The 27,063-nt window shown below is 38.9% G+C and overlaps 1 protein-coding gene across 2 annotated transcripts in view; it reads right to left on the bottom strand.

The window, feature by feature from the left end:
- Positions 1 to 450: 450 nt before the first annotated feature.
- The window catches only part of pld1b (phospholipase D1b), a 52,959-nt gene continuing 26,346 nt past the window's right edge, over positions 451 to 27,063 (bottom strand). For both annotated transcript variants that reach the window (XM_042400073.1, XM_042400074.1), the window contains exons 8-26: positions 26,127 to 26,219; positions 25,536 to 25,688; positions 23,884 to 24,033; positions 23,236 to 23,319; positions 22,162 to 22,243; positions 21,130 to 21,240; positions 20,870 to 21,043; positions 19,626 to 19,845; positions 14,287 to 14,415; positions 14,081 to 14,199; positions 13,521 to 13,634; positions 12,141 to 12,251; positions 10,412 to 10,500; positions 6,774 to 6,887; positions 6,356 to 6,405; positions 4,819 to 4,953; positions 3,172 to 3,325; positions 1,886 to 2,003; positions 451 to 973 (exon numbers count right to left, since the gene is read on the bottom strand). In XM_042400073.1, the coding sequence (XP_042256007.1) occupies positions 749 to 973; positions 1,886 to 2,003; positions 3,172 to 3,325; positions 4,819 to 4,953; positions 6,356 to 6,405; positions 6,774 to 6,887; positions 10,412 to 10,500; positions 12,141 to 12,251; positions 13,521 to 13,634; positions 14,081 to 14,199; positions 14,287 to 14,415; positions 19,626 to 19,845; positions 20,870 to 21,043; positions 21,130 to 21,240; positions 22,162 to 22,243; positions 23,236 to 23,319; positions 23,884 to 24,033; positions 25,536 to 25,688; positions 26,127 to 26,219 (2,425 nt within the window). In that variant the 3' untranslated portion in view covers positions 451 to 748. The remainder of the gene's footprint in view (positions 974 to 1,885; positions 2,004 to 3,171; positions 3,326 to 4,818; positions 4,954 to 6,355; positions 6,406 to 6,773; positions 6,888 to 10,411; positions 10,501 to 12,140; positions 12,252 to 13,520; positions 13,635 to 14,080; positions 14,200 to 14,286; positions 14,416 to 19,625; positions 19,846 to 20,869; positions 21,044 to 21,129; positions 21,241 to 22,161; positions 22,244 to 23,235; positions 23,320 to 23,883; positions 24,034 to 25,535; positions 25,689 to 26,126; positions 26,220 to 27,063) is intronic.

Raw genomic sequence — 27,063 nt, forward strand, 5'->3', positions numbered from 1 at the left:
GTACATTATCACTTCTGAGAAGCTGCAGACGACGCTGCGTCTGCTGTTGGTACATATAAAGTATATGTGTGTAATTTTAAGCAGGTGTGATGTTAATCTGTGTGCATTCAGTAGCACTGGTGCTGCGGAGGCTCCGTCACAAATCTGACGCCATTTTGGAGGCTGTTTTGGCTGCTGATGTTGATCATGTGATGATGTTTCTCAGGCGGTAAAACGTCTAAGTCTCTACTCTATAAAACGCTCAAAGATTAAACTCTGGGTTTAGTCTTACAGGAAGACGTTCCTCTGAGGTTGCACGTTTAAGTTCAAGTTCATACATTTGGATATTATAAAGCAAACGTTAGGTAGCAAATGTTCTGTGGCTCTATATATATACATATATACATATATACATATATATATATATATATATATATACATATATATATATATATATATATATATATATATATATAGTGCAAAGCTCGGGAGAAACTGCTGCCTGGGAGACTCTACTTAGGGCAGAAAATCCCTTCTTCCTTCTTGGTAAGACACCAGAGTTTACACTACCTCGACTACAAGCCTCTGCTATACTGTTATTAGCTGTTGATGTAACAAAAATAACTTTTTTTTAAATTATCTACATTTAAAAATGTATGTGCAGCTGTTTTCAGCCACTAGCAGCTCCAAAATGGCACCAGAGTGGACGTTATCGACCCTTCCGTAAGCTGTGCGTGAATACATGAATGCACAGGTGAGTCCCGCTGTCTCAGGTCCAGACCTCCATGGGCACCATGGCCTCCTTGGAGCCGATGGGAGGAAGCAGGTTCTGCTCGCATAGGAACTGCAGAGGAAACTGGACCAGGAAGCCACGGATCTTCTTCAGCTCCTCGCGAGCGCGGGCCGGGTCCTCCTTGTCCAGGCCCAACTTGGCCAGGTAGCCTTCAAGCTCCAGGATGTTACGGACGTCGCTGGACGGAAGACAGCGGAAAACCTAGAGGTCAAATAGGAGAGAGAGAAGAGTCAGACTGACGAGTAGGAGCTGGTTCCAAATTTATAACAACAAAAATGAAAGTTGCTGCTTATCGTAGTATCTTCCACTGACAGTCAGGGTTATACATCAGTGCATTTGTATAGATTTTACCATGTTGTGGAGTGAAGTGAGACATCAAAAGTCTTGCTAAGCTTTACCAAAAAAAGTAGTAATACAGCAAAATGTCAGTGCTGAACATGAAACATTTCCTCCAGCGTGATAAACGACAGCAGTGGTTTAGATTTCCACTGTTGTTTTCAAACTGACCTTCAATCAGCTAAACCTTGAACATCCAACTCAAGGAAAAACGTGAAAAATTGAAAAGACAAAGAATATTCATATTTATCTTTTTGTTTTACCTTCCTCCACATAAAAAACCTTGAAATTTCTGACTTTTTATGGCTCCAAAATCTGCTGAAAATACGAGTGATTCTTGCTTTTCATACTCAAACAAAATAACAAGAATCTGAAACAGGTTTTGATAAAAACAAATCAATTTGGAGCCAAATCTACTGCAGCTTTAGTAAATTTCTACTCTGCTGCAGATGGTTTTTTTTTTGAGGATTTTAACAAAACTTTTTTTTGTGCGGAAAAACCAAATCAGAGAAGATTTATTATTCCAAGCAGAGGATTTTTATGTCCTAAAACATGTCTGGAGAGGATCTTTAAGCTCGTGGTAGTGAAGTGCAGATCAACAGTGACAGTGAATGTAACAAAGAATTTGCTGATCAATGTTACAAACGGGATTAAAAGAAGGTCTGGATATGCTTTAAGGAATTCTCATCCAAAATAACAAACACGCTAAAAGAAAATAAAACCGTTAAGACTCCAAAAAAGGTCTCTATGAAGACAGAAGAGCAGTATGAGGTTTACCCTCTGGTAGATGGTGGCGTTGCGAGCGCAGGTGGCCATCCAGACCTCCTTGTAGAACTGGTCGCTGATGGGGTCGCACACGTCGATGGAGGGATCCGTGTTGGCGCCCAGAATCATCCTGAGAGGAAAACAGAGAGCAGGACGGAGCGGTGAGAGACTTATAGAGACAAAAAAAAAGACACCAAAACAGGAAATGAAAGAGACAGAATGCTGCAGGAAACTGCGAGGAGACGAAGAAGAAGAAACACATAATGATGAAATTTACATTGTTATTCAAATAATAGAGCTGAATAAACTGAATTATCAACTAAAAGAGAGGAAAGGTGTAATAAATATAATAAATCTCTGGTATGTCGAAGAGAAAGACGAGAAAACAAGATAAAATATTTTCTTTTTCAACACAACAAGAGTTCAAGTTCAAGGAGGGAAAATAAAAAGTCACTTTTGTGCAGAGTTATAAAATGAGAAGTGAAGTGATGAAGGCCACACAGTGAGCTCTGCTTTTATTACTCGTCTTTTCTACTTGCATCAACATTGACATGCTGCATATTTCTACATTAATTTATGTTAAATAACCATAAAAACATAGTCAAGAAGCTTATTTTTGCCCCTTTGGCCCTCTAGTGGATTCATCCTGCCGTCAGCAGACGTTCATAAACACATAAAGCTTCATTTTTTAGAAAAATCTCACCGGAAAAAAAAAAAGAAAACTGTTCTAGTAATGAGTTAAATAAAGTTGATAAAACTGAAATGAGGAATAATATGTGAACTAAGAATTGTTTGATTTTATATTGTCTTAGAAAGTGAACTGAAACAACCTGGAATTGATATTGATATTGATCACTGATATTGATCACTGTAATTAGATATCTGGAGCAAACTGCTTTGATTTTAGTTCTGTCCAAACGTACTTTAACTTTAAAGTAGTAAAAGTATAAAACAATCTTTCAGACCTCAGAATAAATAAACAAGTTTCCCATTTCCTTCTCAGGTTGACTGTTGAGGATTTATTTAAATTAAACTTTTGTAAAATCACCAGTTTGGCACTTAAGCTCAGCTGTGTTGCACATTTTAATATAAAATCCTACAACAGTTTGGATAAAATAGATTCAATTTAATGATTTAAACCAAAGATAGAAGCATCACTGCTGCATGCAAATAAATGAGTAATTAATTAATCTTATCTTATTTAATGTTTCCTGTATTTAAATTATTTTATGTTTAATGTTAACTGTATTTGACACTAATCAGATGTTAAATAAACCAGATTCAGGACGTTTCAGTACTTGAAGCACTCGAGGCGGAGCAGCAGAGCGTATTTTCCAGCTTGGTATTCCTGTCCATCCATCACTGAGGCCACCGTCTCCGAGTCCTCCACGATCACCGCCACCTCGCTGTCCCTCTTTCCCAGCATGCTGCGGTCATTGATGTTGGCAGAACCTACAGTAACACATAAAGAAGAAACATGTGGTTTGAGTCAACCTGCAGATGGCGCTGCGACACCTGATTTCAGACCGCATGTTAAAGCTCAAACTCCTCAAGTAACCAAACACCGATGTTTAAAGGTGCCGTGTGCAGGATGTAGTGGCATCTAGTGGTGAGTTTGCAGATTGCGGAGCGTGTAGTGTGCCATTACGGTGGCCACGAAACATGCAAAAAACATGAAAGACCCTCTCTAGATCCAGTGTTTGGACCTGCTCCCTCTGTAGATATAAAGGGCTCATTCTAAGGTAACGAAAACACAGCGATTCTTATTTTCAGGTGATTATACACTAATTAAAACACACTTATGAATATTATATTCCAGATGCTAGATGCCACTAAATTCTACACATTGATCCTTTAACACAGGCAGTAAGATCATCCAAAGTGTTGTTGTTTAAGTTAGGACCTGAAATTCTATTTAAATAATATAAAACATACATTAAAAATCACTTGAGGAGATTTGTTATTTATATATATATATATATATAATATTTGAAATCACAATCAATTCCTCTAAAATGTGTCCCTGTTTAAGGGCATAAAGTTGATTATTTCCTTTACATTTTAAAGTAGACAAAATAACAGAGACACCTGCAATATTTCAGTTAATTTTGTTATCAGATATTATTGTAACTTCTCATTTTCAACACAGTTTTAGACACATCATGTCATATCAAGGTAGCAAAGCAAGACATTACTACCAGAAACATTTTGTTCTTTCAGGATTTGCAGAGTAAGAATGATTGCAGTCGGTTTAGGAGTAGTTTTAGTTTACCTGGATCAGTGCTGCAAACATTCAAGTCAAGTACAGAAACATGATCACATTTGGAGAAAAACCAACAAAACCACTATCTGTCATCTGGTGGTTGTTTTTTTTTTCTCCCATCAGAACAAATGTATATTTTTAGCCTCAGTGGTCGCAGTTGAAACTGAATCCACAAACCTCAGCACGATCCAACCGATGACTTTGGTTTCTAACATGTTTAAACTCTGGGACTTTGTACTGAAGTTCATCTTTGAGATATTTACAATGTAGCACAAAGTTGAGAGGTTGTGACATGCAGCACAACAAGCTAGCAAAGCTGTAAACAGAACCGCGTTCCTGCACATGCTCAGTGGTGTCTGACTTACGCAGAACTACTCTCCAGAGACTGAAAACATGATGCTGTTATTAGTCTTTGGAGCCGTTTCTAAACAAACTAATTTCACCAAACTTTTCATGTCACCCAGCGCAGCGCTGTGACTCACTGACGTGTTTTTAACAGTTTTTAAACAACAACGGAGGAATAAGATTTATCAGACTTTAGATACACACGCAATACTTGTTAGTAGATCAGTTCATTGTTGTTTTGGATCCAAACATGAGATTTGTTAACAATAAGAAAAATATAGAAAATCAACAGCCTGATCCTTTAAGTGCTTGAAAAATGCTTGAAAGACATGTTTACCGATGATGACGGTGTTGTCGTCGGCGATGAGCATCTTACTGTGGACGTAAATGAGCTCGCTGACCAGCCTCCCCTCCAGGTCAGCGTGAGTCCTCAGACCAGCGATAGAGATGTAGTTCATCCACTGGTCTCCCACTGTAAGTACCAGACAGTTAGATCTGAGTATATTATCACTTGGTCTCACATATAACACTCCTGTATGGGAACAGATTGGCACCAGCAGAGATGTTTTAAATCTTTTTTATTAACTGACTATTTATTATTTTACTCTCTTCCTCTTTTTGAACATATTCTAATATTCTAACCATTGTTTAAACCATCTGCATTTTGTGTATGAAAGATACTTTATAAATAAAGTTTATTATTCTTATTCTTCTTATCATTATTATTAAAGTGCTAATACGATTTTGGTTCATTTAATCGCCAAATTCATGACATGATGAAATATACAGTTAGAGCTCAATTTTCAAAAAGAAAGAAGAAGAAAGTCTCTTGAGCCTCTACAACTTGATGTTCATTGTGAACTAAAATAAACCTGAAGCTAGAAAGTCAAACTGAAAACATAACGTGCTTTAAGAAACGTTTGGCACTGATGTCAAAAGTATGACGTGAAATTAATGGCTTAAAACATGAAAACCGAGGAGTGTGATTAAAGGCATGACTTATCTTAAAATACACACAAACCAGAATGCAGATGTGCAGGTTTTTTTTTGTTTGTCCTGCATGTGTGTTGTTTTATATGTTTGTGGTTTTGTGTGTGGGCCTCTGCAGTCGGGGTTAAATACGGGGGTTTGGTTGGGTTCTGCTGTGGACTCGAGCTTTAATGACAGACTAAGTTGAGGTTTCTCAAATAATTAAATGCATATTAAAGGATACATATACTGCTGCATATATGCTTTCCCTCCAGAACTACATATGGAAGCTTTATTCATGCAGCAGGGTGCATTTAATGAGCACAAATACTCTTCATGACGCCATTCAGACACATTACTGTTAAAGGGTCTTACTTTATTATAAGGCTTAATGAATTCCTTGTGCTGACAGCTTGTTTTTTGTTTGTTTATATTAGTTAGGCAATATTTCAAAAGCCTGGTTAAAGATTTCAATGAAATTTGATGTTTAGTTTTTAGCGCAAATCCTTAAGATATTTTTGCACACTGGCACATTACTATACTGTATGTACTTTACTTTAATGAGTATCCGGATCCAAATGCTGATAAACATTTCCAAAGTGTTTCTATTAACAAAAGAACAAATTTAGAGGTTCGTGCAGCCTTATCCGGTTTCAAGTGGTGTTATTGTGTTTCAAGTGCTGATAACGTTTGTAATAATAAAAGCAGTAGTAGCAGTTTATATTTTGCTTTTAAACAGCTGTAGGGCTACTGCTGTACATACAGACAGTGCAATCGATTGAGACGCTGACAGTGTGAACACGGGGTAAAAGCCGTCATCATCGGCCGGTGAACTCGGGGTAAAAGCCGTCATCATCGGCCGGTGAATGCGGGGTAAAAGCTGTCATCGTCAGCCTCTGACTTACTCTCTCTCCTGAGCTGGGAGATGATGGACTGGTCTCCTCTGTTCATGGTCCTGCAGGGACGGAGAAGGACAAATGCGGATGAGCAGCAGATCCACATTCCTCACAGTACAAGCCTTTGTGTGTCAGTGTGTTTGCATGGGGAGGGCTGAGTGTTTACACAAGAATGCAGGCTACACAGTAAATGTCAGCCTCAAAAGGAAAGGCATGTACACACAAACATCACACACACACGTGTACGTCAAGAGTTTACAGCCCTGTGGTTACAGAGATAAGGTGTGGTAATCTATTTTTGCTCCTTCCTGGATTTAACCCTTATTAAACGAACCCAAAACAGCACGTGAGTTCATGACAGCTTTCTCGTCACGTGGGTGCACTCATGCAAACACACAAACAAACACAGAGATACACACAAACACACCTGTAGTTAAAGTGCATGACGGCCTGGATGGCGCTGCCCCCTCCGGTGTTGATGTCACCTTCGAAGCCAGGTAGCAGAGGCGTCACCACGTACACGCGGTACTTCTTACCCTCCCTGAAAGACATGAAAAACACAGAGAGACAAACATCCTGAATATAATGGTTTTTTTTTACTAATGAAATATTATCGGATGAAGTACGACTCAAAAACTAACAAAGTTCAAACAACGGCCACAGATGTTAACTTTCCAACTAATCAGATAGTGACCTGCAAAAATGCAAGAACACTGAACAATGTTCAAACGGTGTTGTTGAGGCTTCACAGTCACAAATCTATCAGCCATATCTGCATCATCCCTGAGGTTTACTGAAGAAGAAGCTGGATGTGAGCAAACACTGTTTAAACCTCCACCAACCAGGCTAGAAACAGAGATTTAGGTCTTAGCTCTTTACAGCCAGTAAAAACACACATTTTAGGAAAGAAGGTAGACTGGAGGAAAAAGCAACCATGACAGTGACAGGCTGAGAAACATGTCAGTGAAGCAAACACCTTCACAATCAGACGTCTATTTAAGATTAGTTAATTAAAATGTTTGTTTTTTTTAAATTGCCACCAAGACACACACTTTCAATTAACTATTATCAAAAATACACATGGACAAGGATGAGGAGGAGGAGGGAGCGTTAACCTTTTATCAGCAACAAGGAGGTTTTCAGATTTAAGATGTCAACATCTCCTCCAGAAACCAGCTGATACTGGGTTTGTTTTTTAAAAGGACACATTCTGCACGTTTCCAGGACTATATTTATATTCTGGGGCTCTACTGGAATATCTTTGCATGATTTCCAGTTAAAAACTCTTTATTTATCTTATAGTGGTCCTTTAAGGCTCCTTTTATGGTTAGTTTCCTGCTCTCGTAACGCTTCTTTCCAACTCTGGAGGAACAAAAAACAAACAGTAGTAGGAGGATGTCACCACTTTTTCCTCATTCTCTACTCTAGATATAAATTTCTCAATTATGTCATGCATGTTGGAGCCTGATTTAGATTCAAAATATGAGAGTGGACAACAAGAACAACCTGTTGAACAACCTTAGCAACAAAGACTACAGAGCGGCGGTGACGCATTAATGATCTGATGTCAGTTCAATGGAGAAACAGGTAACGTCAGAGCAGGTTGAAGCCCTGACTTTTGACTTGAAGGCAGCATTTTTACATACGTTCACCTCAAGTTTTGGAACTTTGACCATCTGACATAATAACAGTATATAAATAACAGAAAGTCACACAAAAAGCCCCTTTTAACATAAATAATTTTAATAAATTAGCTGATTAAATTTTAACTATACCCCAACCTCAAACATATGTTAAGCATTTCTGTGCTAGACTGTCTTGTTACTGTTATATGTACTGAAAATATTGGTGCAACTGATGTTTTAGTCTGGCTCTCTTGTCTTCCTCCCTAATGACTATTTTATGAGGCAGGTCAGGAAGTTAAGGAAAGAGATGCTTCAGTTCTTCTAAGCTTACCATAAAATCATAATGGTCTTCTCAGTGACTGTGTGGTTCAGCAGTTTTACAGCCAGAGTGAGAGACGAGTGCAAAAGCACTTTGCATATGATTGGAAGTGAGGTCCTTGTTTACACTTTGACACTTGGTTTTAAAATGTGTTTTAGGCAATTGACAAGTGAACAGTGCTAAATACAAGTGTAAACCACCAAGACACATTGTGATCCGATCACTCAAACCACTTGCTGAGGTAGTCTGGGAGGCTTTTGACCACATATCTTTTGTAGAGTAAACACTAATGCATCCTGATGTGTCCCAGTAAAGGACGTAGCAGGAAAATATGTCATCAATGCAGGACATGGTGGTTGCTTTTGGCAGCACCCCAACACTAAATGACTTTGTCCTGCCAATCTCAACAATTCAATAATCTGTAAATGTTTATTAGTTCTTGAAATGTTTTTGTTTTCTTAGCTAGCTCAGGCAAAATAAATCAATCGCTTGTCTGGCGACAGACTGATGACTGATGTAATAACTGTGCGTAGGGCTCTTTGACCTTCTAGTGGAAGTTATGTAACAGTAACGAAATCTGAACACAAGTGGTCAGCTGGACACCTTGGACATGCATGATAGACACAGGTGTGAACGGCGATGTGTCTCTGCTGTCCACTTGTGTTCAGATCATCAAAACATATTTTAAAACCAAGTGTAAACAGCCTCATGCTGAGAAATGTTCAAAAGGTGTGTTAAAACTCACAATATTACAAAATTGGCTGGACGAAGAGCCCCCTAATATCCTAATGTGGTATGAAAAACTTATGTCCATTTTGCCATTGAAAAGACCATCATATGTGTTAAGAGGCACTCTTGAGGAGTTCGTAAGGGACTGGTCACCAATAGCAATATATTTGAAAGAGGAATGGTCAAGAGTTATAAGTATGGGGGTAACGAATATAACAGTTTAAGTACATACAAACAGCATTTTATAAATGCACCAGGTTGTGAATACTGCTGATTTTTGGGTTTTTTTTTTTTCTTTCTGTATTTGTGTTTGCTCTTATGTCGTGGTTTTTGGTATGTCTTGTCTTAATTGTAGGTATTCGTAATGTATTATGTTGTTGAAAATGAATTTTAAAAAAACACATTAATAAAAAAACTGAAGGTGAGACGAATCAGTGGATGCAAATTTGAGCAAATTGAGAACTATAGTGACTCAAATTCATAAACGCTTATAAACAGGAAGAATAGACCAGGTGCAAATAACAGAAAAAACAGAAATTCAGAGAGTTTTGAGTTTTAACTGTACAGTGTGTATCAGTCTTGGGTGAATAAACACACACTGAAAAACATGTAAAGTTCTCCCTTCAAGAAAGAGTCAAGCTGATGCATCTGCCATTTGAACTGACTGAAGACTGAATGTTTTATAATTTTCCTACATTATATTTTAGTTTGAATCATTACATCACATTACATCTATGATGGCGGCTGTTTGGTCTAAATTCATTGTTACCTAATAAACTGCTGGACAGCTTTTGGCAGTTTAAGACAAACACTCTGCACAACAAAGTTTGTTTCAACACTTCACAATGTTCTCCTTTATATCATCTTACACCCAAACCGTGAGAAACATTTAAGCTTCTAGAAGAAAGCAGGTGAGGTTTGTGTGTTAGTGTGTGTGTCCATGTGATTGTGTTTTGGGCAGGATGTGTGCCCTCTGATAAGCTCTGATCCCCCTGACAACAAAACATCAGAGAGAGAGACGGCACATTAAATAGGAAACTATTCAGATAAATGTTCAAAGCAGCCAAGTCAAACATGACTTATGATATGAAATCAGTACACAATGAGCAGAACAGGATCACACCCGTCAGCATACACTGTATGTGTGTGTATGTACAGTAGTTATGTTTTTCTGGGAAATCATTTCAAGATAAGGCCAAGTGTACACACATACAAAGACAATGTAAGAGTGTGTGTGTGTGTGTGTGTGTGTGTGTGTGTATTATGTGTGTGTGTCTGTCTAAGGTAATGCTAACCACACAAAGCAGATATACAAAAAGGTATGTGCTAATTTACTTTAATGTAGTAGTTGATAAACCGTGCGTGGTGTGTGTGTGTGTGTGTGTGTGTTACCTATACGCTCTGATGATGCGCTCAGCAATAGTGTCGCCTATCTTGTTGAAAACGTGCCTGTTGTCTGCACAGCTGATGAAGAACTGATTCTGAAAGAAAAACAAACAAACAATCACACGTCTATAAATGAACAATTAACTTTCATTATTCTGCTCTCAGGTCACATTTATACACTGAAAATATGCTTCTACTGTTGCTTTTCTTAAAACTAAGATGTTCACAGTTTTTACAAAGTGTTAACAGTTGTGAAAGTTCACACAAACAAGACAGGCGTTGGACTGAGTGTGCATAGTTTTTCTTACAGCGTAAATGTGTCCAAGTTTAACTGTTCAGCTGTAGAAACCAATTTATTTACACTTAGAGTCCTCTCCGTACATGAAACGCTAATTAGAAACCTGGTTACCTGTTTACCTCTGTTCTGATTGGTCAGCTTCAGGAAGCTTCCTCTGACTCCGGAGGTGACATAAACAAACTACAGTAGCAGGATTTCACTTCTTTTTCTCCTTCTTTACTCAAAAATGTCAACTTCTCAAATACGTCCGTACATGTTGGAGCCAAAATCTAATTTGAAACATGAGAGTGGACAACGCCAACAAACCAAGGAACAACTTTAGCAATGAAGACTACGTAACAAACGGCTGTTTGTGGGCATGTGTGAACAATCTGACGTCAGTTCAATGAGGAAACAGAGGTAACTTTGCAAATGGAAAGTTCAGAGCAGGTTGAAGCTCTGGCTTTTGACTTGAGGGAGCATTTTTACAAACGTTCATCTCAAGTTTATGAACTTTGACCATGTTTAATATCCGACATCATAACAGTATAAAAATGACAGAAAATCACAAAAAGGATGTTATGTTATGTCCACTTTAAGACATCAGATTGGTGCAGAATGGTGGAAGTAACACGGTTACTGAAGTGCATGTAAACACCTTAACCAGTAACCTGATGCACCAGATGGTTTGCAACACAGGACCATCAGTCGTCCTTGGCAACTGTTTGGAAAAGGGCGGGAACTTTCAAAAAATACTTGGCAAGTGATTGGATGAACCATCTGTCTATCACCATCTTACCTTGCGAGGCAGTAGGATTCACAAGATCATGCGAGAATCCTCGAAGGACATTGATTGGTTCGAACCGTCGGTGGTTCGGACACATCTCGCAATTCTCACACATCTCGTCATGTCGTGATCTCGCGAATCCAGCTGCCTCACAAGGTAAACTAACTGTCACTAAGTTGGTTTGCATTTAAAGAAAATCTAATTATCACACCTAAATGTCAAAATAAATACTTCTCAACAAGCCGAACTGGTCCGGCCTTGTGTACTTACTAGGAGACTGCACACTCCCAGTTTCCATTAACTAACCATTGACTCAGTGCTTTTACTGGAAAAGATTCGCAGCCCCAAAAAACTCTTTCGTCAGAAGTTCGAGGTAACATTGTTGCAGCATTAGGAACGGTGGATGGAAAACCTCAAGCAGAGTTGTGAATAATGTTTATTGGACCGTTAATCCCTGGTTACAGTTGGTTTTGCAATCAGTATTGTTGCTGTGGTTACCTGCAGTTTGACAAAACTCAGTCGACCAGAACTATGTTTGAGATATCCTGATATACTATTTCAACAGACACCTTTCAGCCATATTTCCCATTGTTGTGGTATAATAGTATGTACTGGGTTGATAAACGTGGGTGTTGAATGGTGCCTCTGATGTACAGTCGACAGATAAGTACCTCTATGTAGATGAAGTGTTGGCTGTTCTTGATGGTTTCGACGTAGGCGTTGTGGATGGACTCCTCGTGGTATTTGATGCCGGCAGACCAGTCAGAAGCTGAGCGAAGGATCTGAGAGAAGGGAGACGTGAGGGAAATCATGTGTTCAGTCTTCTGTAGGAAAGACGCTGCAATGTTTCATGAAAGCTTTAACTTACAGTTTGCAAAGAGGAAGTTCAAATTCAGTTTCAGTGTGGATGAAATGTTTGTACTTCACCCTTTTAGACACTAATGATGATGAAAAACATACACCATGAAACTGAAATAAACATCACAAGTCGTCCAAGTCTCTTCACTCTAATGTTATGACGTTTATTTTTGCCATTTAGAGGACTGACAAACACTTTTTTGTCCCATTTCAGTGCTACAAACTACCGTACTACTATACCGTATGCACCATTTAATGTTCCTTATATTGTACTTTTCTTGCAATTACCGTAGAAAATTCATGTACTGTATGGTTTTGATACTGAAATGTAATAATACAAGATGTATATACTTCCATCAAACTGCAATACACAAGTTTTTAAGACCTTTATAAAACGGTATAGAATGCAGCTTAATTCCTTTATCACAGTCATACCAGGCAAAGAATGATGGGAGACAAGTAGGGACAATAAGACCTATAATTATTTATTAAGTGCATGAATTTATTAACAATTGCATCACATTTTTGTCACAACTTCCCAGCTGTATGTAACAGTAATTTCTAGTTTAATCATTTAACATGACCTGGACCCAGATGGGTGGCAGAAAACTTATAAATGGATTACTAAATTACAAAATAATGAATACATCTAAGTTAATTTGACTATTTGTTACAATCAACATTTGTGAGACAATGAGCTTCCTGGATACTGTAGCTAACAGTAGAGACTGTTTGGAAAGCTGCTAATAAAACTTAACAAAGGCAGAGCAAAATGTTTTTCCAATGATTTAATACTAGTCATTAATATTAGTGTTAGTATAAACACTAATACTAACAGTTTTTGTTTTCTGACATCTTCCTGGAGCCTTCTCATCAGTTTGTTTTAATTCTTCCAGCTGTGAGAAGCTCTTCCATTTCCCTTGTGTACTGCATTTTATAAAGTATACTGACTGTGTGACTTCATGTGACTAGACTGGATTTGTCACTTTTTCGTAGACTCAAAACCCAATTAGAACGTACTGTAGGTCTGTCATTGTGGAGGTGCCAGCACTTTGTCAAAAAGTCAACTGAAATAAAATAAACTCAGATAGCAAAGACACAACTGACGTTGTCATGAGAAGTGAAGTGGAAGCCAGCAGAATAACAACAAAATGCAAGATGAAATAAAAATAACTCTGTGGAAACAAACCAACCTGGACTTTGGCGTGGGTGCAGTTGGGGACTTGGTATCGCTGCTCTCCGGCGGTGGTGTGAGACTTGGGCAGCAGATACGGGTACGACAGAGAGCGGTACTTTGGCTTCACAAGCTGGTGAAGAAATAGGAGGAAAGAGTCAAACAGAGGTTACAACAAAACACTGCTGCCTGAAGCTGCAGATTTCAGAGAAGTAGATGCAGATGGCTGATCGTTGCTGCGCTGTGGGACGAGACCCAAAAAGACTGAGTCAGAGCTTGACTGAAGAGTTAGCTGCTTGGATGTCCCAATTCCCTGTATGTCTCTACACTCTCAACTATCAAAATAAAGGCATAAATCTGCAACAGAAGATAACAAAACAGACTTATTTTAGGCATTTAGTTGATGCTTTCCATTGGAGCGACTTCCAGTAAATGAACAGGAATTAAAATGTTGGTGTCTTGCTCAAGAAATCAGAACTAACAAACAAACTATTGCTGGGATCAAACCTGATACTTCTGGTTAACGAGACACTCTCAATGCCTTTTGTACGCTAGAACCATGATAGCACAACCTCTGACCTTAGTGAAGTTCCACCGCTGGATGAAGTGTCTGGCCACGTCCCGAGCAGCTTTCCCATGAACCACTGAAGCAATGTCATGCCAAGGCATTCTGGGAGTTGTGTGCCTGTCTATGAAATCTAAAGCAGCACAGACAGGATAGATGCTTCATTCTCTGCAGAGATATACGTGGACATGGCGAGCGAGAGAGGCGAAGGTTCTCTTACCATCGAACGGTTTGTCTAGCTGGATCCAATCTTTGTGCACAAAGTTGCAGTAATCTTTTCCGTGCCAGAACCGCGTGTTTCCAAACAACTCTCCCACCCCCGTGTTCAGACTACGTATTGAACCACTTCCTAAAAAACACAAATACAAAAATAGTTATTTATTGATCATCAGGTGATGCCAATAAACTTCCAAAAACCAGTCTTGACTGCAGGAAATTTTCCAGGAACGTTTTAAGAATTCAGAAACTTTATTCAACCCTGGTAGTCTAGACCAGGTTTTGGTTTCTGGAGTTAATAAAGTTCTGAATGTCGTTGACCAATCAAACACAATCAAGAGACAATCATTAACTCATATATACAGGAACATTCAGGCTGCAGGCAAACACTGATCTATATCAAGAGTTGAGATGGATGGGGACAGGGTTTCTGCAGTCTTCACCTAATCTAAGACTTTTTAAGATATTTTTAATACCACATAGAATGAAATTTAACACCTGTTTCATGGTCATACCAGTCAAAGAATGATGGAAACCAGTAGGAAAAATAAGGCCTATAATTATTTATCAAATACGTGAATTTATTGACATTTATTTTTGTCATTAATTCCCAGCTGTATATACTGTATAACGATAATTCCTAGTAATATAATCTATTAGCATGACTCGACCAAGCGGGAAGCTTAAACCTGCATTCTCTCTAATGGCCAGCAGGGGGCGACTCTACTGGCTCCAGAAAGAAGTGTGTTTGTATAGATTTATTATCTTAGTAAACACTTTCCTAATGAGATTATGGTCTCGATCACTAGTTTCAAGTCTTCTTCAATACAGCATGATGTTCATTTTGTAAATTATGATCCCATTTAGAGTAAAATAGACGATAAGGCAGGGTATGCTTTAGGGCGTGGCAACGTTGTGATTGACAAGTCACCACCACTGCGGTGGTTGCTGTAGTTGGACCCTGGGGAACTACTCCCCAGCTCCATGCTCTCGTCCAAATATGGTAATTTCTCATCACTTCTGGCTCCAAAAAACCGAGATGGCAACGGTAAAGATGCCAAACGCTTCAAACCACAGTCCACAAACCAATGGGTGACGTCACAGTGGCTACGTCCATTATTTTTATGCAGTCTATGGACTCGACCCAGATAAGATTGAAGGATGGATTCATCAACTGCAGAATAATTGATACATTTAACTTAATGTATGTTTATGCTAAAATCTTGACCTGTCCACAGTGAGTGGATGAGCTTCCAAGCTACAGTAGCTACAGTAGTGACAGTGTTTGCTACTGTAACTCCACAAGAAAGGATTAAACAGCTTCCTGCAGCGCAATCTACTGCTGCATTAGTCTCACTTATAGTTTATAGATGCAGAACGTCTCCCTACAACCTTTTAACTAATGTAACTGTCTACAGCAGGAAAGAAAAAATCTATAAAGAGATTTTGGAGAGGAAATTTGATACTTTTTAATATCTATTTAGTGGGAAATGAATGCAGGAAAGTCAGAAGGTATTAGGAGATGGACTACTGCATTTTTGGTTTTTGTCTTGACATGCAGCCAATAAGAAAAACATAGAATAACCTAAATAATCTAAAGTAGCATGAGATTACAAAAGAAAATGACAAGACAACTCGAAACTCCACTGATTTTCTAAATGTTTCATTGTGGTAACATACATAAAAGAAAAAAAAAACATAACCACAAAATAATTATTAGCATTTAATTTGCTAACAACATATATTTTCTGACATTTTAATTTTAGGACAACCATTAACAAACAGAACTAAACATTATAAGCATCTGGTGCTGGTTTCTAGCGCATGTTTATCCTCTTCAGTGAAGGAAATTTGTCACTGAGAGGAAGGAGGCCTCTAATCATCTCCACCAAGGTCTAATCTGTTTACAGTAGTTAAACCAAAGTACCGAGACAGTGATACAACAGTGTTTGGAAAATGCTTTGACAGCACTTTTAAAGAAATGAAACAGCAGCTGGAAGGAAGACAAGTATTACAGTCAAGATTAACACCTCAAACAGCAGCTGAGAGCAACAGAGAGGGTCACAGAGACTTCTTTTGTTGACTTACCTGAAACACAACACTATAGATTGTGGTATACTGATGTAAATAATGGGATTATAAATATAATAATAATGGAGCATGTTTTTCTCTGTATTTGTTTACATTGGCAGATGTTTGCCTCATGTTCATCTCTGACACTTCACATCTACAGACGGGTGACAAATTAAAGGAAAAACTGGTCCAGGTATGAATGTTTGACCCCTACAGTGAGGGGATCTGGTGGCTCTGTTATGCTTTGGGGGGCATTTTACTGGCATGGTTTGGGTCCAGTTGTCCCCCTAGAGGGAAGGGTTACTACAAATCAATACAAAGTTGTTGTGAGTGATCACCTTTATCCTGATGGGAGTGGTCTCTTCCAGGAAGACAATGCCCCGAATTCACAGGACACGAAGGGTCACTGAATGGTTTGATGAGTATGAAAATGATGTGAATCATATGCTATGACCTTCACAGTCACCAGATCTCAACCCAGTTGAACACTTATGGGAGAACCGATGTGTTCGACAGCGTTCCCCGCCACCATCATCACAACACCAAATGAGGGAATATCTTTTCAAAAGAACTGTGTTCCTTCCTCCAGTAGAGTTCAGACACTGTGGAATCAATGTCAAGGTGCTCTGAAGCTGTTCTGGCGGCACATGTTGACCCAACACCTTACTAAGAGACTTCATATTGGTTTTTCCTTTAATTTGTCACCCGTCTGTATCACATCAGCAGGATAAACAGAGATGAGCCTGGCAAACAAGCAGCAAACTGTCCCGTAGCTAATAAAAACCTACGGCATCTGTTTTACTGCAGAGATGGAACGTATGCCAAGAGAGAAATATCAGGCTGTGTTTGTGAGTGTTTAAAAAAACAAAACAAGGTAAAGTGATTACAGGCTACAGTATCTAATCAGATCAAACCCCAGGCCTACAAGAGTTTCTAAAAAAAAAAAAAAAGCGGAGAATGGAAGGATGCAGTTGTTTCCCCACAATCAGATTAAACTTTTTGAAGTGGTGTGTTTATAGTGGAACTCAACTGGTCCACTTCAAGTTATTTTAAGCATCTGCGTCTCATTTTCCTTATTTTCCTCTGTGCCTTTTTCATTTCACTCACCAGCATTTATTTAAACAATTTTCATCCTTGTGGTTTATTGCTTTTTATTTAATAACAGTAGTTTTTGACTATAAACAGCTGCTCTTATCCACATCACAGATTGATCATGCAAAAAGACACAAACTGAGATCAACCTTTGACACATCAGAGAAAAAGAGCTTCACACTCGCACACAGAGAGCCAACGTGCGGTCCAATCTAGATCCAAACCACAGCAAAGCACACTGAAAAGCGGGTGGTCACGCTGTTACCCAGCTGCTGCCACCACGTCCAAACCAGCGGCCCAACTCACCAGCCTGAGACTGGCCAATAGGTGTGGCCGCCCTCAGCTCCACCAGCCTGCTGGGGATCAGATTGTGTTGGCTGGTGACGCTGCTGGACCAACCTAGACAGAGCGTCCATAAACACTGAGACAGCAGCACAGATCGAGTCTATCGCTGCTGGATGAGAAGCTATAAACACCAAAAAGCCAAATGATCCTCAAGGTTTTGTTCTTGCATTCTGGCCACATACTTTAATACCTAGAAGTGGTTGGGACATACATTACTTCAAGTTAACAATGTTTTTTTATTACAAATTGACAACACTGTAAGTTATGATCAACCTTGAACTTTTACCACCAGGTTCAGAGTTGTTAATTTAATTGAATACTGTCAAGATTAAAACCATCACTGTGATCTTGGGAGGAATCTTTTGGCGTTTGATGGCAGTACTGCATTCTAAAAAAAGCAAAATCTAGCTTCTAAAACTAGCTATTAAGTTAGCTATCTAAACAAAATAAATTAAGTAGTTGATAGGGTTTCTAAAAGAACAATCAGCTATTCAATTTTAGAAAGTAAATCAGCTCTCTACAGTCAAACAGGCATTTACTAGTGGGTTAGTTTGTGGTTATTAGCAACCAAATGGCAGTTGAGCTGAATTCGTGGCAACGTGTAGCCAATAAAATGCAAAAGCTAGCTTCCATTAGCTACAGCTGGTTAGCTATTCAGATGCAATTAGCTATCTAAACAAATTCAACAGAGTTTTTGATAGAGAACAACAATCAGCTATTTAATTTTAGAAACCAATATAGTATATATTATAGTCCCTACAGTCACACAGCCATTTATTGGAGGGTCACTTTATGGCTAACATTTGCAAACAACTTGCAGTTGCTGGTTGCATTCGTGGCAAAATGGATGTAAATGTAGTCAATAAAATGCAAAAGCTAGCTTCCATTAGCCTCCATAAAGACCAGCTACTCAGTTTTATAAAAAAACAAATCAGCTAGTCTCTACAGTCACGCAGATATTTAATTCTGGGTCAGTTTGTGGCTAAAATTAGCAGCTACCAACTTTAGCAACCAACTGGCAGTCACTAGTAGCAATGAGTCAATAAAATGCAAAAGTTAGCTTTTACTAGCCACAGCATGTTAGCTAGTGGTCTTTTCGTTTGTGTTTAGGGCTGCAACCAACAATTACATTGCTGATCAATCTATTTATTATTTTCTCGATAAAATAAAATATAGAGGACAATGTCTATCACTGTTTCCCAAAGCCCAAGACGACGTCCTCAAATGTCTTGTTTTGTCCACAACCCAAAGAAACCCAAAGAATTAATTTTTTTATGAACCAACCAACCTTTGATTACTTCCCTTAATGCAACCATAAGAACAAGAAAAACAGGACAACTGTAAAAGAAAATATGTTCATATCATATGTTTTGTAAATAGATCAAACACAAGGTAAAACTAAAATGTTTGGTTCCACTTACATATTGAAAAAATGATTAAAAAATTTTACCAAGCTATCATATAATTTCAGAATTAATCTCTTAATGGAATACCAAATCTTCTCTAATTGTGATGCATATAAAATGCTGGCAGTGGCTTCTTCCACTTATTTATAATTATTTTCCAAAGACAGGAACAAAAGGCTTTCATATTGGCCTGAAGCCCATTCAAATGGGCATCTCCTGGAGCCAAACAGTACAATGAAAGGAGATGGTTCTTGGTTCTTTTTGCATTTGGTGCACTCGCTTTAAGTCACACTGAGCGTCGACCATCTAAATACCAAACATGCATTGTAAAAATAGTATTATTTGAGTGTAAAGAATTAATTGTATTTGGTGTGTGTGCATCATGTTATGTATAAACTGTGTGTATGTGTGTAACGCTACTACTCACTCTCTTCGGGCTCCTCGTCGCTGTCGCTGTCAGCGTGGGCCAGACCGTGTTTCTGCAGGTGTTTCCTGATGCTGAACCTGGCCCTCCTCATCCTCCCCTGACCTTTCAGCTTTGGCTGGTCCACGGAGTCCATCACCGTGAAAATGTTCCTCCCGTTGCCGTGGGAAACGCCACTGCTGCCGTTGGCTGGAGCAGCCATGTTGGCAGAGGAAGTTTCAGCCTTGGAATCAAAACACAAGACAGTATTAATTTGGGTTTTAATAACAGTGCTGATATACTGTAGGTGCCATTTCCCCAAAATAAGAAAAACTGTTTTGCGCTCAGCTTTTTTTAGAGGTTTTTTTTGGCCAAGATGGAGAATTTTCTCAACCCCTAATATAGTAATATACACAATATATCTGAAAATTAAAAAAAAAAAAAAGACAAAACATGGAGATACATACAGATACACAATGTTTAATATAACCTTTTATTCAGTTTTAAATCAAAGTCAGGATGTAAAGCAGTGGTAGGATTGGTTGTGGATGTTGTTTTTTATTAATAAAGGCTCGTGAAAATCCCGATGAATATAAGCTTGTTAATTCTAATGCTGCCCACAGACGATGAAAGGCATTAATACTGTGGTTGCACCATGCTATTTGAACAGTGTATGGTGCTGAAATTAAGTCTAATTAACCCACCAGAAATTTAATTTTAAACTGTTTTAACTCTACAACTTTAGCCGATTCGGATTTGTTCTTCACAAACACATATAGGTGGCAGTCTAACAGATATTATATGTTGATGCCAACAGTACTTTCAATCAACCATAAATGCAGCAGGAACAGGATATACTGGTGGATTGTGGTATGAGTCATTTTTAGCCAAATAAGTATTAAAATAAGGTTTAACTCTGTTAGCCTTCACTTACTAACGGGGGGAATTATATCTGTTAACAATCAGTTATATTCTGAAATGAATTAAAATAAATAAACAAACCATACAGATCTACATTTCTACTGAGTTAGTAAGTGTATCAGTGTTTGAGACTTGAAATCCTGAAACTTAAATTGAATTAAGTCAAACTGAAAAATCAAATGAGGAAGTGAGGATGTGTGTGAGAGAAACAAAGAGAGCAGGTAGATGGTGCAGATTTCCTGTCGTTGCTACATGTTGGATACTGATCAAGTGACACCAACAACGTCAGTCAGTTCAGGTGTGTGTGTGTGTGTGTGTGTGTGTGTGTGTGTGTGTGTATGAGACACCTGTGAGAGCGTCACACTCCCAACGTCTGTCAGCCGGTGTTCTTTGTCGTCCCAGCGACCGTACGCCAGGTCGATTCCGCCCACGAAGGCTACCGATTGGTCGATGATAATAATCTTCTCATGATGCGCCCACAGGTATACAGCGGAGGAGACGTGGTCTGGGTGACGCATCACCTGAAGAACAAATATCCAAACATTTAAGAGAGGAAACGTACGTAAACAGTACGACACACCTGTAGAAATACGTCACAGACACTCACCTTGATGTTGGGGTGAAGGTGTAACAGCGTCCTCTTGCTGTATCCTGAGTTGATGCCCAGAGCTAACTCCACCTCCTTGTACAGCATCACAAAGATCCGCACGCCTTGTTGCTGTGGAAACAACACACAGCTCATCATCAGTCCAATGTGGACATTAAACGTTCAACATGAAGAACTTTTTTAAACATTTAACATCTAATTTCCACTTTTTATGTTGTTAAAATCATCTTATTCCATCCACACTCTTTCTGAGACTATCACACATATTCTGGGTCAGTTTGTTCTACAGCTGCAACGTTTAGTTGATTAATTGATCAATTGATTTGTTGATCAACAGAAAATTAAGCAGCAACTATTTTGATGATAAATTATCATTTTAGTTATTTTTTTGGCAAGATAGTTAACAGATTATCTTTGGGTTTTGGACTGTTGGTTGGACAAAACAACATTTGAAAACATCACCATAGGCTGTGGGGAATTATAACGGCAGTTTTTCACTATTTTACTATTTAAGTTAAACATCCGAACCCCAAGATGTCTTTAATTTTAAACACATTTCTGTATTTTAAAAAAGGTTGACAAGAAGAGTTTCATCAGTTTCATCTCTGTTCCCTCAGCAGAGAGCTAGCTGTGTGACGTGTTTAGCCTAGCTTAGCACAAAGACTGAAAGCAAAGGGAAACTGCTAGCATAACTTCATCACAAGTGCATACCAATGACTTCGGTGCTGTTTTATTTCCATTTTGTATGTGTGTATTTCACACAAAGAAACAGAAAGTAAGACATTGCACTGCTGAACTATTTACTGTCCAACAACTGCTGCAGTAACTTGTTCTTACAGTGAAGGTCCAGCTTCTTCACTCTGACCCATCTGAGTCCTGAGTATTTGGTGACAAAGTGGTTCCACTACTTCCAGTCTTTGTGCTAAGTGTGCTAAGCTAAGCCAAACAATGACATGAATCTTCCTCTCTGAGGATGGAGGTTAGTGACTTCAGTCTAAAAACAGACCAACCAGGAAACAGTTTTCTGCTCACCGCTTTGCGTTTCAGTATGCAGTCCAGACGCCAGCGGTTTCCCTCAACAACAGGCCTCTTCAGGAAGATCTCTGGACTCAACCTGGGGGGGGCGACACACACTGTAAGACATCATGTATACTCTATTCATCTCCCCTGTTTCCCTTCCTTCTTCCTTCCTACTTTCTCTTTCTTCAAATAGTTGACCTCTGATGGCTTGGAACCGCAACATCCCTACTTTGCATCCGGCTGAGGACTCATTTTACCTCATGTGACCTCTCTATTGTTGGCTAAAACATGAAGTAATGATATTTTAAAAACAGTTACATAACTTTCCAACTTTCCTTCCTTTTTCTTTGCATCATGTTTCCTTTTTTCCTACTTTCTTCTTCCTTCTGTTCCTTCTTCAACTGATCTGAAAGCATGAAAATCCCCAAAACTGGAGCTCTAAAGCTTTCATCTGACATCAACTCTACTTTTCTTTTTGGATACTTGAGTACAGTTTACTGCCGATACTATTTGACTTACAGCTTGTCTACACAGCAGACATTTTGGCCACGTTTTTGTTTGTCTCAGGTACATTTATATTTTAATCAATACTGTTGTCTGCATAACTACAACCTATTTTTAACAGTGACTGTGTTGGGCCCTGAGTGCTGTTAAAACACGTGTGACCTACATTCAATATGGTACCTGAACGCCTCTTGTGAAGACAGTTTTACTCAAATAAAGAACGTTGTGTGCTTCTTCCAGTACTGCAGATACAGTAAATCACTTACAAACACACACACACACACACCTTTCTTGTACTCTTGATATGTGTGTGTGTGTGTGTGTGTGTGTGTGTGTATGCTAGTATAACAGTAGTCTGAGCCTCTGACTGTAACTGATCTGCTTGACCAGAAAACCTCCAGTAGAGGTGACCGCCAGATGCACTCATTGCACTCTGAAACACACACACACATGCACACACACAAATCCTGACCACCCACTTCTGCAGAATCTCATGTTAATGTGATGGAGCAACACTACAGCGGGAGTTTAAAGACACACACACACACACACACACACACACACACACACACAAAAACTTACCACCAGTCTGTGATGAATATTTCCTCTCTGGCTTCTTCAAGAGCATCGGCCACATCCTCCATGTATGTTTTACCATTCACATACCTGTAGAGGGGACACACACACGCACGCACGCACACACACACACACACACACACAAATACACACTTTTAGACAGTAAAGAACAACCCAAACAAATTGTTCTCACTTTTCAATGTGTCCACCTTCTTCTTCTTCAGTTTCATTATGCTTTTATAATGTTCCTCTCAGCTGCTCACACACACACACACACACACACACACACACACAGTCTGTCTCACAGACAGTATAGTGTTGCCCAGCAGGGGGACAGGTGATGAGCAGCTGAGGCTCACTTTCCCTCTCTTTGTGTCGAGTTACTCCAGCGAGAGACACACACACACGCACACACAGACACACACACGCACACACAGACACACACACGCACACACAGACACACACACACTCTCTCTGCCAACTGGACGAGGTCTTGTCTAGACTGTTCAACCCACATCTGGCCCTGACGGCTGGCACTAACTCGTGTCAAAGACTTTCTGCAACGCTTCCTCCTCGTTAACACACAAGTCTCACTTCACTAAAAAATGCATTAAAAATCACAGTTGGACAGTGTCAGTTGGTTGCTACGGTTACCATTTGGCAGGAATGTTAACCTCTTCTCTGGCGAAGGATCCGAAGCGGTGGTCGGTGAGGAACGCCGAGCCGTGCTTCTGCACAAAGCCCTCGATGGCCTGACCCCACCAGCGGGCGTGTCTGTAGCTGGTGCACTTCAGCACCAATGACCTGAACACACACACACACACACACACACACACACACACACACACACACACACACACACACACAGTTTTAAACGGCCTCATAGAGCCAAATGGACACATCTGCAAGAAGAATAAATCTCTTTTATTCAGATTTATTGTTTCAGTCAAGTATCACATTATGTTGATGCGTCTCTTCAGCTTTACTAAATATTGCTGGTAGATTTCTGCACTGATTCACTGATTACTTACTAAAATGTGACTGTTTTAAAGTCATTCACAGGCCGCTGTAGACTTTATCAACTTATAAATATTGTTATAATTCCCCGGACACTGACAGCAGTCATTAAAAGCCAAATCACTCAAATCCCTGGTAAGACTTTACTGTAAGTCCACCTGTTTATAATGAGTGTATAAACATGTAATAAATGTTTATAACACACTATAATGTCATTATAAGCAGATATAAGGACATTTAAAGTGTTTATTGCTGTAAATTCATTATCTGTTTGTAAACCAGCATCAATTACATTAATAAACACATATGTTTACATTATAGTGTTATAAACCATTTGTTATACCGTTTATTTACAGCTTATAAATGCTAAATATGGGGACTTAAAGTAAAGTGTAAAGTAAACTAAATATATCTCCCTTTAATGTACTTTATTATACTTTGTTAAAGTCCCAAAGCTTTGTGTAACTTTATCACTTTGGGATTTATTTATAGGTTCATTCATGGAGGCTTTAATAAATAAATCTAATGTTACTGATGGTGCGTTAATGTGAAAAGTCCATTAAATAACCACTGACTGATGTACTCAATATGACACATAAAAGGCACCGAGTTTCTTTTTATAAAGTAAATTAAATTAAAGGCACTAAAATACCTTAAAGGCCCTTAAATCAATATTCTCTCATTTCACTTCCTTCCTTGAGCGACGGGATCCGACATTAACAAGCTATTTTCTGACCATGTTAGAACAGTTTTATCTATTTGACATTAGAAATTTCCATATTTCTGTTTTTTGTCTGAGCTCTTCTGACTGGTTAGAAGTTGGTGAGGTCGTGGAGTTATTTGTTTACGTCGCCACCGCTGTCAATCAAATGTAATCAAAACCACAACCGCACAATCCTGATGAAGAGATCAAACCAGTGCAAATCTGTTAAACTCTTAATTAAGATACACATCTTAAAGTATTATTTATTTATTTATGTATTCACCCTTTAATTCTGGCTCATTCAGAGGGATTTAAAGGGATTTGAGCCCAAGTTTTCAGGGGATTTAAACTGATAAATAAAGTGTTTTGACATAAAGTTTGCTGAATTAAAAAGTAAGTGTCGTTGAGGGCCGCCACAACACGTAGTTATAGTTATTATTAAGCCCCTTACAGCAGTTATTTTAAGTTATTTTAAGGAACTTTTTAAGGATGTGGTTGGTAGAGATTTTTTTGTTTATGTCACATAAAAAACAACTATTTACTGCTATTTTCTGGACCCTGTAAATGTTGCACATGAAAAACAGACCTGGACAGACTGTCGATACGGACGCCGTGTTTGGTCTCGGTGTCTTTGGAGTCCATCTTGATGCTGAACTCCCTGTCGACCAGCATCACGAAGGAGATGGCGCCCGAGTCCGGCTTCATGTACAGCAGGAACGAGTCCTTCACCACTAGCCAGCTATAGACACACACACACACACACACACATATACACACAGACATCTCCATTAACATTACAGGAATGGAATCACAATGTAATTAAAATAAACTGCATTGTTTTTCTGTGTACTTAAAGGAAAATTCCTGTTCTCAACACAGCGCCATCATAAAAACAGTCCAGTGAGGCAACAATAGTGATCAGATAACACATGTTGTAACTAAAAACCCAACACAACACAATAATCTAAACCACTTATTTGGAAATGGAGTTAAATGTGAGTCTGAAACATCTGTTATCAAATCAAAGTCAAACCTGCAAGTTTCTCTGCAGCATCTAATGGCCGTTAACAGCATCCAGGTTTTAATACAATTGTAATATTACAGTGTGGGGGAATCTGATCCTCTCCTGGTGTTCTCTCTTTTTAAAAGGTTTCATTCAGTGTTTGTGTTTACTGACCGTTTGGACCAGCGGTAGCACATCTTGCTGCGACCACAGCAGTTTATCCCGGGGATCCGATGGCCACCGGAGCGCTTCAGCACCATTCCTTCCCTGAGAGACGAGAGAGAGCTGCTGTCAGACAGGAACTAAGTAAAACTTTGGATGCAAGTTTTGGTTTAAAGAACTTTTATCCCAATTCTGAAATCTTCCTTTTCTCTTTGCCTTGCATGGGTTTATTTTCTCAATATAAGTGCTTACTTAGGTCTTCCAACCAAAACCTGTTGGCCGTACCACGTGCCAAACTAAAAACCAAAGGCGACTGTGCTTCTGTTGCCCTGGCAACTAGACTTTGGAATAATCTCCCCACTCCCATCAGATCAGCTGAATCTGTTGACTGTTTCAAACAACACCTAAAAACCTACTTTTTTTTAGAATGGCTTTCTCATAACATTTCATAGATTCAAGTGTGTGCTCTGGGTGATGACTGTATGCTCGCTGTGTTCATATGTGTGAGATGTCTGTATGTGTTCTTGAATGTGTCTTTCATGGTTTTTGTGTCCCAATGTCACTGTAAAGCACTTTGTAACCTGTTTTAAAAAGGTGCTATATAAATAAAGTTTTACTTACTTATTAATTTGAGGAAAAAGCATGAGCTGAAATTATTTTTTTTACTTCATATATAATTGTTTAAACCTGTATTAATTGATTATTTGGCTATTTGGGGGCTGCGGCTTAAGTTGACATGTTGAACTTGTTAGCAAACAGTTGCTTATTTCCACATCCAGCAGTTACGGAGCAACATTATCATTCATGTGGAGGCGTGTTTCTGTCCACCTGGTGAATGTGAGTCCAATATTCACTCTCTTTTAGCTCTGTTTTTACTCTCTACCAACTCCTGAGGGAAATATCTGGCTCTTTAGCTGCTAAATGCTCCACTATGTTCACCAGCTAGTCT

Source organism: Thunnus maccoyii, chromosome 21, assembly GCF_910596095.1.
Source record: "Thunnus maccoyii chromosome 21, fThuMac1.1, whole genome shotgun sequence".
Lineage (NCBI taxonomy): Eukaryota > Metazoa > Chordata > Actinopteri > Scombriformes > Scombridae > Thunnus > Thunnus maccoyii.